This window comes from Odocoileus virginianus, chromosome 1, assembly GCF_023699985.2.
Source record: "Odocoileus virginianus isolate 20LAN1187 ecotype Illinois chromosome 1, Ovbor_1.2, whole genome shotgun sequence".
NCBI lineage: Eukaryota > Metazoa > Chordata > Mammalia > Artiodactyla > Cervidae > Odocoileus > Odocoileus virginianus.
In genome coordinates this window covers 58,407,864-58,423,516 of record NC_069674.1, presented here as the reverse complement: position 1 = coordinate 58,423,516, position 15,653 = coordinate 58,407,864, and the positions used below count along the sequence as shown (strand labels likewise).

Here is a 15,653-nt window from a genome sequence, read left to right as displayed (position 1 = left end):
CTTGGTAGAAGGGACAGGATCTTATTGTTTTCCATGCTCTGCCCCACACCTTTATGCTGTTCATAACCTTATCTTCACAAACTAACCATAATACATGAAATAACATAGCATAAACTGCCACCCCATTGCTGGATCAATCGACATGGCCTCAGTGTGGGTTAAATATGTGCCTGATATAGCACAGGTGGAATCTGATTGTTGGTATCTTTCTCCAGTTCTCACTAAGAGTTGCATTGATTTTTATGAACACAGTATTTTCAGAATGCATGTTTAACAGGAGAAAACATTCTATATATTAAGGAAATTGTCACAGTTAATTTTTGTCACACACTCCTATAATTCAAATTTAGAAAAAATATATCAAGAATATCCATCACTCAAAAAATTCTTAGCTGTAGTAGGAGCATTCATATTAAATTTATAAAATTAATTCTGTAACTTTATTGTGAAGATGTGTAAATCTAATTTCTAATTTAAATGAGCTAAATAGATTTTCTCTGATTACCTAGCAACAGGCTATAGTCTATTTAGAAAATGACATTAAATTTTTTTCAGCAAAATATGTTAAGACATATTCTTTGAAATCTGAAGTACTTATGATCCATGCAATGGAAAGGAAATTATGGAATCTGGTTTTCATTGCCTGCCTTTGCCCTGCCACTGACTAGATAGGTGATTTCAGCTGCATGCTTTTTGCATCCATTTTGTCTGTGCAAAGAGGAGTTATGTTAGATCACTGCTAGGGTCTTTCCAACTGTGATCCTAAAAGAAATAATGCTTATAGTTAGCTATATGCGATTGAACTTCCTAGAAATTTTATCACTTAATTTGCTTAAATTCAGCCTCTATTAATTGCATATATTTCATTTCTAAATCAAGTCAAGCTCCACAGAAAGGAGTATTGAGTCTCCATATTTCAGCATTTAATTGCTAAACAGCATAATGATTGGCAACATGTATACTAACAAGAGAGAATTGAGTAGCAAAAAGCTTGTCTTGTTGTGGTAACAGAATTATTTGTAGTTTTTAGAATAGTACCCCAACCATGGACTTTAGGAATGCAATTTAACTTTATTCATTAAAGACTTCTAGGCTCACTTTCCTGCTTAAATTCTTTCTATAGGGTAAAATAGACATCAATAGTGTTCCATGATCAGGTTCTATTGCAACTTGTCTTATCTCAGAAATCTGTTTGCATTTTGCCAAATATTAATTATAGTATATTATTATATTGTCAAGTTCTCTATGTATCTATGTCCTTTTGATTTGTGAATCTCTCTTATAAGCAGCACATAACTAGAATTTTTCCTTAGTTGCACAGCTTTTTTTTTCTCCGGACAGCTAGATTAGTTCATTTACTTTTATTTTATTTTATTTTTTTGATTCTTTTTTGTTCATTTACTTTTATTATGACCACTGATGTATTTATATGCCATCTGATTTTTATGCTTTCAATTGATCTTACTTTCCCCATTTTTCTCATCTTCTCCTGCATTCTTTTGCCTTAATGGATATTTTTAAATACTATTTATTTGACTTGGAAGTTATACACTGCATTAACATTATTACTCTTAAAACTTTTAAAGTATGCAGTTAACAAAGTCTAAAGGTAATAATATATGCCTACTCTTCCCTTGAGTTGAGTATTGGTCACTTAGTCATGTCTGATTCTTTGGGATCCCATGGACTGTAGCCTGCCAGGCTCCTATGTCCATGGGATTTCCCAGGCAAGAGTACTGGAGTGCCATTGCCATTCCTTCTTCAGAGCATCTTTCCGACCCAGCGATCGAACCTGGATCTCCCACATTACAGGCAGACTCTTTACTGTCTGAACCACCAGGGAAAATTTATTTCCAAACATGTTTCTCCTTTCCTACATGTTATTAGTATAAGTGTTCATGTAGTAGAGGAGGAGGCAGGGGATGAGCACCTCTGTGGTCTCTTCTAATAAAAGCACTAATCCCATCATAAGGAGCCTAGCCTTAAGACCTCATTTAAACATAATAAGCCTCCGAAGAAGCCCCCATATCCAAATGTCATCACACTGGAAGGTAGAGTTCAACATATGAATTCTGAGGGCACATAACTCAGTCCAAAGCACAAGATAATTTAATAAAGAAAGGATAATGTTTTCAAAGAAGAGTGCTAGAAAATTTGGATTTCCACATGCAAAAAGAAAAGAAAAGAAAGATGAAATAAAGAAAAATAAATTTGAACTTTCTTACTGTATTTTTTATAAGTACTAAAACTATAAAACACGGGAATAAAACGGAGAGAATCTTTGTGATTTCGGTTTAGGCAAAGATTTCTTAAAGTATAAAAGGCACATACCATGAAACAAAAAGAATTGGCTAAGTGAACTTCATCAATATTTACTATATTGGTTCTTTGAAGAAAAAGACTGTTAAGAAAATGAAAAAAAAAAAATAGCCACATATTAGGAAGAAATACTTGCCAAAACTCTGGTAAGTTTTACACAGACTGTATAAAGAAATCACACAACTAAATAATAAAAAGACAAACAAAAAATATTTAATTTTTAAGAAATTTAATAGATATTTCACCAATGAAGAAAGTGAAAGAAAAATTTAAAACAACTCCATTTTAGATAGCATTACAATTCTGAGCGAGAAACCCTCCCGAGAAGAAGAGAAAAAAAACTTCGTCAAACCAACCAATCAGAAGGAGAGGAGGTACCCTCCACCCCCTAGGCAATCTAGAAGGGCGGGAGAAGTCCCTCACCCCACCCCCATCCCACCAAGACTTCCCGCTTCCCCGGCTGTACAATATAAACTAGCCGATCCCCCAAAGTTTCCCTTCCCGCCATCCTTGCTAGACAGTATAAAAAAGACTCGCCGCTTTCACTCGGGGCTCCTTCAACCATTGTGTGAAGAGAGTCCCTGCTGGAGCTTGTAATAAAGTTCCTCACTGCTTTTGCATCGATCCGCGGCTCCTGTCGTGTTTGGGGGAATTCCGCAATCCGGGTACAACGAAAGCAAAGATAAGTCAGCACCCCAAATCACTAATCACTAGAGAAATGCACATTACAACCAGTATACACCCCCTGCCAGCTCAGTCATTAAAATATCAACCTTCACTGTAGGAAACCACCTGCCAAACAGGAGGTGCGAACTTGCTCCCTGAGTTGGGAAGATCCCCTGGAGAAGGAAATGGCAACCCACTCCAGTATTCTAGTTTAGGAAATCCCATGGACAAAGGAGCCTGCAAGCCTCAGTCCCTGGGACATGACTTAACAACTAAACAACAGCCACCGAAATTTAAAAGAATGGTATTTATCAAGTGTTAGTGTGTGGTGAGAAATATCAACAACCTCAAGTATGCTGATGATACCAGTCTAATGGCAAAAAGTAAAGAGAAACTAAAAACCCTCTTGAGAGTGAAAGAGGAGAGTAAAAAAACTGGCTTTAAATTCAACATTGAAAAAACTAGGATCATGGCATCTGGTTTCATGGCAAATAAAAGGAGAAAATGTGGAAGCAGTAACAGATTTCCTTTTCTTGGGCCCCAAAATCACTGTGGATGGTGACTAAAAAGCAGTTTCAGGAAGCATTTAACAAAAGGCTTCCTGTGTGCTGTTTGGATCTGTCAGGAACCCTCTGGCCCTTATTAATTCCTGAATATTCAGGAATGAAGAGGAGAGGCACTCCTTTCCTGGGGCTGAGGAATCCAGGCATTTCTCACTACAGTGATAAGTACTGTCTTCCTTCTTATGAAAAGGTGAGTGTCTGCAACTTTCTCTTTGATAGGGATCATCTTATGTTTTGTAAGTCTGGAATTTTAATCTTTATCTTTGCTGAGAATAACCACCTTGTAAAACAGTATATATACCCATGCCATGTTGATTTAAAACACCTTTGCTCATCAGAGCTTTGGTCCCCGTGCCTTTCTTTCTTTCCTTCTATTCCTTCTTTCTGTCTGTCTGTCTGTCTGTCTCTCTCTATTTCTGGCTAATTCCTTGGAGCGCGGAGGCCCGCTGAGCTCACTTTCCTGCGGGGGCTTCTAAGCCCCTCTCGAGAAGGCGCGCCGTGCCTTCACCCACTCGAGAGGGCGCTCGGTGCCTACGTGCAGCAGCGTGAGCCCTGAGAACAGGACTCTATTGGCTTTCCGTAAACCAGGGGATATCAGCCTCTTTTCTTTCTCTTACTTTCTTATCGTCGACTCCGGACCACTAGGTTCCGGTCCATTAAAGGACCAACAAAGCAGAGACGTCATTTTCTCAACAAAGGTCCCTATATTTAAAGTTCTGATTTTTCCAGTAGTCATGGACAGATGTGAGAGTTGGACCATAAAGAAGACTGAGCACCAAAGAATTGATGCTTTCGAACTGGGATGCTAGAGAAGAGTCTTGAGAGTCCCATGGACTGCAGGCAGATCAAACCAGTCAATCCTAAAGGAAATCAACCCTGAGTATTCACTGGAAGAACTGATGCCAAAGCTGAAGCTCCAATACTTTAGCCACCTGATGCAAAAAGCTGACTCATTGCAAAAGACCCTGATAGTGGGAAAAATTGAGGGCAGGAGAAGGAAGTGACGGAGGATAAGATGGTTAGATAGCATCACCAACTCAATGGACATGAATTTACACAAACTCCAGGAGATCATGAAGGACAGGGAAGCTTTGTGATCTGTGGTCCATGTAGTCACAGAGTAGGACGCAACTTAGTGACTGAACAACAACATCATGAGTGTTTGTGGAACAACTGTGTTAGAAAATGCCGCGGGAAGAAGGAGCCACCTCTAAGGACCGTTGATGAAGGCCTTTATTGGGCGGTCGCTCTCGGGCAGAACTCCCGGGGGCGGGTGAGTGAAGAGACAAAGGGAGTCTGCCACCTGCGGGAAGGGGGGCGGCACCTATATACCCTGGCGGATACGGAAGCGGCGGGACCTTTTCGAATATGCTTGGAGTCAGGCTCTAGGGTGCTGATTGGCCTTTTGTCCCGTGTCGGTTTTTCTTGATTGGCCGGAGTCTTGGCACCTTCGCGTCCATCAGTCTGCCTGGCAACGGGCTGCTGATTGGTGGATGTCTGTCCCTGGTACTTATCTGGGACATTTTGGCGGGGGCAGTCAGTGTGACCTTTCAAACTGGAACTCAAATACTACTGGTACAGTTCCTTTGAAAGTCAGTTTGACAAATTTGCTGTAAGGTTAAACACTCAGTTACTATATGACTCAGCTATTTCTCTTGTAGATATTTACCCAAGAGAAATGAAAACATGTATCCACACAAATATTTTTATGTTCATTGCTGCTTTATTGATAATAGCCAAAAACTGGAAGTAACCCAAGTGTCCATGAACTACTGATTGATAAACTAATTGTTATTGACATATCTCTATAATAGTATAATATTAAGAAACAAGTAACAAATGACTAATATACACAGCAACATGGATTAATCTCAAAAGCAAATAGACTATGTTAGAAAACAAAGGAATGCAAATAAAGGAATGCATATGGAATGATTCCATTTATATAAAATTCTAGAAAGGGGATGACAGGACGAAATGATTACATGGCATCACTGACTTAATGGCCGTGAGTTTGAGCAAGCTCCAGGAGATGGTGAAGAACAGGGAAGCCTGGTGTGCTGCAGTCCATGGGATTGTAAAGAGTTGGACATGACTGAGCAACTGAACAATAATATAGTGACAGAAAGCTCAACTGGAAGCCAAGGATGGAGGTGGAGCAGATTTGCTTGGGGAAAGGCATGAGGAAACATTTTTGGATGATTCAGGTGTTTCATATATTGATCTAGTGATTAGGTGCTTGGGTAGATTTTGAAAACTCATTGAATTTTATACTTAAAATTGCTGAATTATGTTTCTGTATTAACAAGGAAACTGTTGGCAGGTCATTGTTCCTTTGAAAGTAATCTTTTCTTTTTTGTCTGGCAGCTTTTATAAAATTTTTCAGGAAAAGAAGTTCCTTAGTGTTCTGCAGTTTTATTACAGTATATCACAGTGTGATTTCATTCTATTTATTTATCTTACTTGTGGTTTACTTTGACTACAGAAGCTGTAAGTCATGCTTTTATCAGTTGTAGAAAATTCAGTTACTATCTCTCAAATGTTCCTTCCTTGTTCCTTTTTTATTCTCTTCCTATGGGACTCTAATTACACTGACATTACATTTTCTAATAACATTCTCCATCTCTCCTACTTTTCATTTCCTTACCACTCCATACTAAAGTCTATGCCAGTTCTTCTTTCTTTCATTTATAGTCATCCTGGGTCGGGAAGATCTCCCAGAGAAAGGAAAGCCTACCTACTCCAGTTTTCCTGCCTGGAGAATTTCATGTACAGAGGAGGCTGGAGGGCTACAGTCCATGGACACGACTGAATGACTAACACACTTTCTTACTCATTAATGCTGACTACTTCCTTGTGAGTTCTGTCTTTGGATAGTAAGTGCCTACTGGTAGGAACTTACCTATAGAAAACTTGAAAACTCGAACTCTGAATTGACAGATTATCCCTGAAGAGATTTATAGTTCCTTCTGCCAGATTCTTGGAGTCAATTCAAATTAATTCTTAACTGTTCCAAACCATAAGCACTGTGAATCTGAACCCCAATCCCACCTTGAGAGTGGTATGGGGATTCTCAAGGGAGAATCTTTTCCCTTCCAGAAATCACCCTAGATCAGCAACCCCCAACCTTTTTGACACCAGGGACCAGTTTTGTGGAAGACAGTTTTTCCATGGACTGGGAGCGGGGTTGGTTTCAGGATGATTCAAGTGCATTGCATTTATTGAGCATTTTATTTCTATTGTTCTCACTTCTGTTCCACCTCAGATTATCAGGTATTAGATCCTGGAGTTTGGGGACCCCTGCCTTAGATAGGCAATGTTCTTTTCATTTTCCTTTCCTGATGATAGGTATCTTTTTTCCTACTCCAGTCTATTAATGATGATAAAAGCAGCCTGGTTCTAGCTCTTGATCTTACACAGTCCTGAACTCGGTACTCCTAATTCCTTCTTGACAATGAAAACTCAGGGGTCTAGGATCCTGGGAGTGTCCAGTGAACACCCTCAAGGCAGCATCTACTTTGCACAATAAAATAAATTAATGTAATTAATTGAAAAATAATTAAAAATACTGTAAACAATCATTATTTATTAATACTGATTACCCACATTAAGAATATACATGTGTTTGTGCTTATGAGATACTTTAAATATGAATTTGTTTCCTTCTTGGGACATCAAGGATTACATAGACAATTTTGTGTTCAACTGATGACTCAAAAGATTCAGAGACTTAAAAAACATTGTTTTCAAGGTCAAATCAAATTGGAAGCAGTCATTCTTCATTCCATTTATAAGACCTAGGTAACTTGTCTTGGTAAAACTAGTAAAAAAAAATGCCTTTTTGTAGGTAGGTAGTTAGAATACCATACAGAATTCATTTTTGACTGTCAAAATCAAAATTATTTGCAACCCGTAGATTCATACAACCTTGTAGGCTGACACCTCACTTAACTGTTAAATCACCTAAAAGATTATCTTGTCTTTCTTTTATGTGAATTCAGGAGCATAGAGCTATTTAAAATTCCTTCTCTAGAGATATTCTATTAGGAGTATTATATTTCTTTGGCAGTCCTAAAGAGAACCAGCTCAATATTTTAACATCATATTTTTCAAAGCTACTTTGGGTTATTTTTTAAAAAGTTAGATTGAAACCTGAGGGAAAAAAATATACACTATGTATATGGGATGAATTTCAGCAGGGTTCTATAGCTCAGAGTTCTTTCACACCCTGTCTAGTGTCTAGATAAACCATTCTCTATTAGCATAGCAACATTCAAATATGCAAGTGATTAGTAAGTAAAAGCATAAATAGGTAGATTGTACTTTTACCTACTACCCTCTGCATGTTTGAATATGCACAAGCATATATATTGTGTTTTCACATATAAGTTTTAGAATGTTCCAGAAGGGCATAAGAATAAAAGAAAAAATAAGATTCACTGTACCATTAAAAATAGTCTACAAGACTAGTGCAAATGTAGGGAAAAGGAATTATTGAAGCATAGCTCAGGTAATTTTAAAAGACTGATGTTAATAGGCAGTAGAAGCTTGAACACATTCTGAATTATAAAATGAAAGAAAATAGTGGACAAAGAAGATGATAGCAGTAATAACTACCACTTACTGAGCTTACTGAGTTCTTACTCTACATTAGAAATACATTGAGTGCTTTACTTAGAAAGTCTCAACTCTAAGAGAATCCATTTATCAAGTGTTTAATACATGCTACTTTTATCCATAGAACAGTTTTTTGAGTTAGGTACTATTATTTGCCCCATTCTGCAAATATGGTAACTGACATTTAACACCTTTATCAACTTGCCCAAGGTTACATAAACTTTAAAGTGTTAAGTCAAATATCAACTCCAAGATAGGCTGCCTGCAGACTATACTCTATAGACTGTCTGCAGACTATACTCTCCGTTATATTGTTATCTAACTACTTAAGCCTTCTCTCAACCCCGTTGTTGTTGCTGTTCAGTCACCCAATCATGTCTGACTCTTTGTGACACCATGGACTGCAGCATGCCAGGCTTCCCTGTCCCTCACCATCTCCCTGAGTTTGTCCAAGTTCATGTTCAATCAGTGATGCCATCCAGCCATCTCATCATCTGATACCCTCTTCCCTTACCCTCAACTCCGTTAGGGTATGTCTAATCTGTCCCATTTTAAAAGTGGACAAATAGAGGTGGAAACTAAGTAACTTGCACAGGATTACTTGTGAGTAATTTTAATAGCATCCAGTTTAAAACTGGTTTAGTCTATTTCAAGACTTTATGCACTTTCTACTATATTATTCAATCTTTGTGACAGTATTTTTCATTCTTCAGTTATACATTCCTTTCGTCATTTATTTAACAAATGTTTGTTGAGCACTTATACCATGCATTCTTTAGCATGTATTTAAAATTTTTAAATAAGAGTGTCAATGTAAGAAAATGTGCAACTATCACTGGTAATTTTATGATACTATGATTTTCTGTCATAAATATCTTAACCTCTTGGTTTATTTGATGTTGAAACTGAGTCTAAGTTTTATATCAGATTCAGTTTCCAGAACAATATGCTTGACTTAAAACCTACCCTATCATTGCAGAGATGATTAGTTTTATTTCATAATTCTGCTTGAGTGATTGTTTAAGTAGAAAAAATGGGTAATTGTTTCCTTTCTAAGTCCTTATCCAAAATAGCCCATTTAATAAGGTAAACCAATATTTGGACTTATCAGGAGAATGTGCTTTGCCAACAAGTAAGTAAAAGGGTTTTTCCGCATCATTAACACTTGATGTTGGGATAGTAGTTCTTAGAGGGAGTCTCAGAATAAAAGCAGTAGTGATGTCAAGAACTAATTGACTGATTTTAATTGAAGAACATTTATATGACAGTACAATATACTCAACTTGGTTTTGCTTTTCTTTAAAAAGCTGAAACTCTTCTTCCCAGTAGTAATTAAAAATAAATAGCAGTCATTTACTTACTGTGGGCTTCTAATGGCCACAACATTGCTTCCTTGCATGAATGATTTACTGATCTATAGCAAAGTAATTCAACACTGAAATTATCTTGAAAATTAAAAACCATTCTAGATAATGAATAGTTTCAATTTCTATAGCACCAATTTGTGTATAGTTTTCCTTTTTAATGTATTCTTCTACACATATACAATTTACTAACAAAAATGGTCTGATTGAGACTCCACCTCCATGAACCATGTATAAAGCTCAGACTCTGAGCTAAGTTAAGTCTATAGACTTGGGAGTGACATTTATTCATTCAGCTATCATTTATTGCAAAGTTTCTTTAAGCTAGATATTTTCTGGAATTCTTTTGGGAATGAAAGAAGAAAAAAGTAGTCTCTGAAAAGGAATTATTATAGGTTTAGGATAATATTTAATCTAATTTCTTCCCTTTTATTTGGTTACTATAATTTATGTGACCAATCCCTTATTGATTATTTTAAAAGATACTTTTTTATTGCTGTAAAAGGTCTATATTGAGCATATCTGGTAATAAATATTAGTATTTCTCATTATTTCTTCAGAATGTATTTCTAACAGTAAATAACTAGGCTAAAAGACACATATATTTTAGTTTATTAATAAATTTGACAAAAATCTACCCCAAATGGCAAAATAGGAAAAAAAATTTGTATTGTTTTACATTGCTACCAACACAGTGTGAGAGAGCCTTTCCTTATTTGTTTTCTTGTCAGACTTCAGAAGATAGAATATTCCACTAAATGTACATCATTGATCATTGCTCTCCAAATACTGTCTTCAAAATTGTTAAGGAGTATCTCATTTTCAAGAATGATTTATAAAGTCAAATGGCACTAATCAAAAATTTTTGGTTGACATTGTTAGCTTGTCTTTGAAGAGATCATCTAGCTTTCTTTCTTAAATATTCTGAATTTTAAAGCATTAAGAGGTTATAAAAAAAATCTGTCATTTGGTTTAAGACATTTATTTGACTAAAAAAGTGGACTGCAGCTGGCCAAGATGACCAGTGAGGTAAAAGCAAATGTCAGAAATGAAGTAGATCTGTATTTTGTTGGGGCTTATTGGGTTTTATAAAAAAAAGATACAGGATATTATGAGTTAAGTACCAAACCATTTTCTTGTGTTAATGCATCTTGTTTAAGCACAAAATTCTACCTACAAAAATATGAAAACAAAATACTGTGGGTAGGTTTACAGGGTCCTAACAGTGTCAGACTTTATTTTTGGGGGCTCCAAAATCACTACAGATGGTGACTGCAGCCATAAAATTAAAAGATGCTTACTCCTTGGAAGAAAGTTATGACCAACCCAGATAGCATATTAAAAAGCAGAGACATTCCTTTGCCAACAAGGGTCCGTCTAGTCAAGGCTATGGTTTTTCTAGTGGTCATGTATGGATGTGAGAGTTGGACTGTGAAGAAAGCTGAGCACCGAAAAATTGATGCTTTTGAACTGTGGTGTTGGAGAAGACTCTTGAGAGTCCCTTGGACTGCAAGGAGATCCAACCAGTCCATCCTAAAGGAGATCAGTCCTGAGTGCTCATTGGAAGGACTGATGTTGAAGCTGAAACTCCAATACTTTGGCCACCTCATGCGAAGAGTTGACTCATTGGAAAAGACCCTGATGCTGGGAGGGGTTGGGGGCAGGAGGAGAAGGGGCTGACAGAGGATGAGATGGTTGGATGGCATCACAGACTCAATGGACATGAGTTTGGGTAAGCTCCGGGAGTTGGTGATGGACAGGGAGGCCTGGCGTGCTGCGACTCATGGGGTTGCAAAGAGTCGGACACAACTGAGCGACTGAACTGAACTGAACCACATCTTATTTAAAAATAAAATTCTACAGTAGCCTTACACTTAACCTGTAATAATCCATTGCATCTTTATAATCGCAGTTTTGTCCTTACTGAGTTTGTATGCTTCCCTATTTGAGCTCTTTCTTTACTGATCTTTTCTCAATAGTTATTTATTTTTTTTATTTTTAGAACTATGGGACACAAAAACCGCTATGTCAAAGTCCCCCGTGGTCACATCTGGGTTGAAGGTGATCATCATGGGCACAGTTTTGACAGTAATTCATTTGGGCCGGTAAGTCATCTTATTACTGATATGATTGGATTTCAAATATAGAAAGAAAAGTACATCACAGACGTTGTCCACAAATTTTATAGTGGAACACTTTATGTTTGAAAATTTCCTTTTAAGTATCATATAGATAACTTAAGCTGTCAGTAGGTGTGTAGGTGTGTGTGTGAGTGAGACATATATATTAGACAACTCAGTCAAGTGCCAAAAGATGCTTTCAGCCTGCTATGATCTCAATAGAAATGGTTGTTTTTTTCTCACATAAATGTTTTGTACCTTATGTTTTCAATTAGTATTTAACAGAAATACTGTCTTAAAAGACCTATAGACATCAATTTTCTAAGTCAGTAGTTTAAAAGGCATTTATAATGGAAATTATATTGGCTAAGTAACATTTTTCAGCTTTTAATTTGTAACAGAAATGCTCATGTTCCTTATACCATGTTTATATTCCATAAAATATGTGATTGAATTCATATTTTATAATTTCTTTCAGTTTTGAATGCATATGGAAGTGCTCCATGAAGCCCTGCAATAACTCATTATGTAAAGAATATTTTAATTAATGGGAACTGCCTTATTTCTCTTTTATTAATAAGATTAAATCTGTTAAATGTATCATGTTGACCAAGTCCACATTAAAATATAAACTTTAGTTTCGGTTTTAATTGAGAGAGTAAGTGTCTCTGAAATGAAGTGTTAAAAGTTTTGCTGTTCTGTTATCTAGTCACCTGTGTCTCTTTAAAATCCTAGATCTTCAACCCATTAGATTTTCCTATATCTAGACATGTCCATACTTGTATGTATGTAAAAGATAATGTTGAGCTCCGTTACATAGGTTTGCAAAAATATTATTCACATTCTTTTGTCTAAAACTAAATGGTTGGTGGTCTATATAAAGCATTTTTCTTCACCTGTTGTGAGGACCCACTATTAACATCACTGGAGGAGTGGTCAGTTTGCTCATCTTTGACTAAAAGTACAAGAGACTTGGGGTTGGATAAGTGTTTATTTGTGAAGTGGAAGGGAACTTTAAGAGACATCTACTTCTTTTTCTAGCTGCAATGATAATAATAAAAATACCTAAGATCTTTCTTGCTTTTGCGTAGTAATTATTAAAGAAGTACAATTTAACCATTGTAAGGTGTATCAGAGATGAAATGAACAGACTGGAATTGTTGTAGAGGATCCCTTGGAGAGTGTAGTGTAAGTGACTGTCATGCAGAAACTTAGTAGCAACTTGAAAGTGAAAATAAATCACCTAAAAGCAGTTTTATTTCTTTTTCATCAATAAAATTAAATCTATTAAGTGTATCATGTTGGCGAAATCCACATTAAAATGTAAGTTTTAGTTTGGGTTTTAATTGTGAGGGTAAGAGACTCTGAAATGAAATGTTAAAAATGTTTCTGTTATCAGTTGCACATGTGGGGTAAATAATTCACTTTTCACTTTCATGCATTGGAGAAGGAAATGGCAACCCACTCCAGTGTTCTTGCCTGGAAAATCCCAGGGACAGCGGAGCCTGGTGGGCTGCCATCTATGGAGTCGCACAGAGTTGGACACGACTGAAGCGACTTAGCAGCAGCAATAAATACTAAAGCTTGAAATTGAGTTGCTTTTTCTTTATTACTAAATGAAGCCAATGCAATCTTATCTATATAATTAGTATTATTGTCAGTTACTGATATTCCAGAAGCTTTCTTATTTGGGAGAGAAAAATAATCGAGTTGATAGCCAAAATACTGGGAATTGCAGTTCCAACCTTCAAGATTATATCTATTGTGTAGTTCTTTCTGGGTTCTCTTTCCTGCTGTGTACTTCATAGTAGTACTGTGAACCATTGAACTTTAAGTAGACCTATGTAAGTTGAAAATATATCAGCTATGAAAATATCTTCTGTTACTTATATGTTTAAAAAAAGAGAGAAAGAAAAAGTGAGAAACTTGTATGAAGGACAATCTCATTGGGTTTATTACAATAAGAAACTACAATATGCAAAACATTAGCAAATATATTCTGTGTAGGACCTTAATGCCATTGATTTACATCAAGTTTTTAAATTAAATATTCTTCAATTTACAACTTGAAACCAGTAATATGAGTCAGAGACATAGAACCACTTTGAAATTTAGTGGTTTTTCTTCTTTTTTTAATGGATAGAAATATATAGATTCAGAATGGCTTTTGGTTCACAAGTTGGAATAAACTATAAATTTCCATTCACTTAATTTGTATTGTTTTTATTTGTCAAAATTAGATGAAGAACCTGTACTAGAATGAAGGAAAACATTTGTCACATCATATACTAACCTATTTGTATTTATGACTTTTAGTATATATATTTTTACCCTTACAGTAGATTTCATATTTGTGTTCCAATAGCATTTATGACTAGGAATAGTGATTAGTAATGATGTTCCCAAATGAGTTTAAAAGAATAGAGGGGGAAAAAAAATGAATTAAAGGCCTACCATTTTTATTTAAAGCTAAGCTCTGATGTTTGAGTACAGAGATTTCATATTACATTTTTGATCAATTAATGGTTATCTGAATATTTTAATTATTTTAACATTTTTATAATTCTAAAAAATAACAACTAAAGTTTTACAATTCTAAAAAAAGGCAAAATAATCTTGAATCTTAAAACGCATATGGACTTGAAAGCTGTTATATTTTTCCAATAATTCTCAGTTGAAATTTTTGGCTTATCCATCAGTAATACTGGAGATTGTGGAAGGTCAGGAAGTTTCAGGGTTTCTGGATTGTTGATTTATTTCTCCCCCTTAGAACAGGGCATGCACTTTTCCTGGAAGTAAGCTCCCTATCTAAAATCAGCCAGAATTGGCTCTAGGGTGCTTGTCTTGACTTTGTAGGAATTGACTGAAGTCTTTACCCTTTGTTTCCCTCCCGAATAACTTCAGAATTGTAGCTAACTGGGTTTAACATGCTTTAACTTTTTGAATTGTAATTCTACTTTATCATAGCATCTCTTCAATTTATTTTAAATTGTTACCTATGGGTAATCACGATGGAGTTGACTTTTTCCATATTCAAGTAAATTTATAATTGTAATCTAGAAAAGAAGAAGAAAAGAATGTCTTACTCTATTTTTTCCCTCATTTGTTCTAAAATTTCCTATATATTTTTTAATATTTGAATTTTCTTTTCTGATTTGGTTTATTGCCACTGTGTGTAGGCTCAAGAAGGAATTAAATAGTTTTATGGATGAAAGATGAATAATGGGTTATAAATTTAAAGATAGCAAAGTTGTTATAGTAATAGAATGCATTTCAACAGAATGAGATCCAACATCTGCACTTTTAACTTGTAGAGGATGATGTTATGGATAGAATCCAGTAGACTCCTTTACGAACATAGATATAGTAAAACGGAAAATCAGATAACTTTAGTTTTGGACCTCATCAATCACATAACTTGTATGGTCTACATTTCTTCATGTATAAAAGGAAGAATTTCCTCTCCTCCGAATTCATCTTAAGTAGATATTTAATGTAATGAGCATCAGTTCAGTTCAGTCGCTCAGTCATGTCCGACTCTTCATGACCCCATGGACCACAGCACATATGATTTATTTAATGCACTTCTATTTCAGATTGCTGAGAATGTTCACTAGAAACAATGATGTATTTTTGAATATATATAGAAAAATGTTTTAAAAACACCTTCAGCAACCTAAAATAGGAATACAATTTAAGTATGTTTCATTGATAGGATAAAATATTATGCAGTCATTAAAAATCTGTATTTATGAAGAATTTAATGACAGCACATTCATGATATTGTTTTAAGTGAATACATGAAACTAAAAAACGGATTGCGATGTTATGTTAATTGAGCCAGGAGTTATGATTATGGTCAATTCTTTTTTATACCTTTGCATTTCACTATATTGTAAAAGGTCTGCAGCAAGTTTTTATTATCTTTATAATCAGAAGAAAACTAAGTATTCAAAAAAATAAGGTAAAGGTGATTAAAGTAATGACCTCTAAGTTTCATTCTA

At 35.5% G+C, this 15,653-nt stretch overlaps 1 protein-coding gene across 3 annotated transcripts in view; it reads left to right on the top strand.

The window, feature by feature from the left end:
- The window catches only part of IMMP2L (inner mitochondrial membrane peptidase subunit 2), a 916,360-nt gene that overhangs the window by 688,549 nt on the left and 212,158 nt on the right, over positions 1-15,653 (top strand). For 2 of the 3 annotated variants that reach the window (XM_070468515.1, XM_070468517.1), the window contains exon 6: positions 11,532-11,634. In XM_070468515.1, the coding sequence (XP_070324616.1) occupies positions 11,532-11,634 (103 nt within the window). Of the gene's footprint in view, positions 1-11,531; positions 11,635-12,127; positions 12,730-15,653 lie in introns of those variants that run through there. The other variant, XM_070468520.1, reaches the window with a different exon arrangement.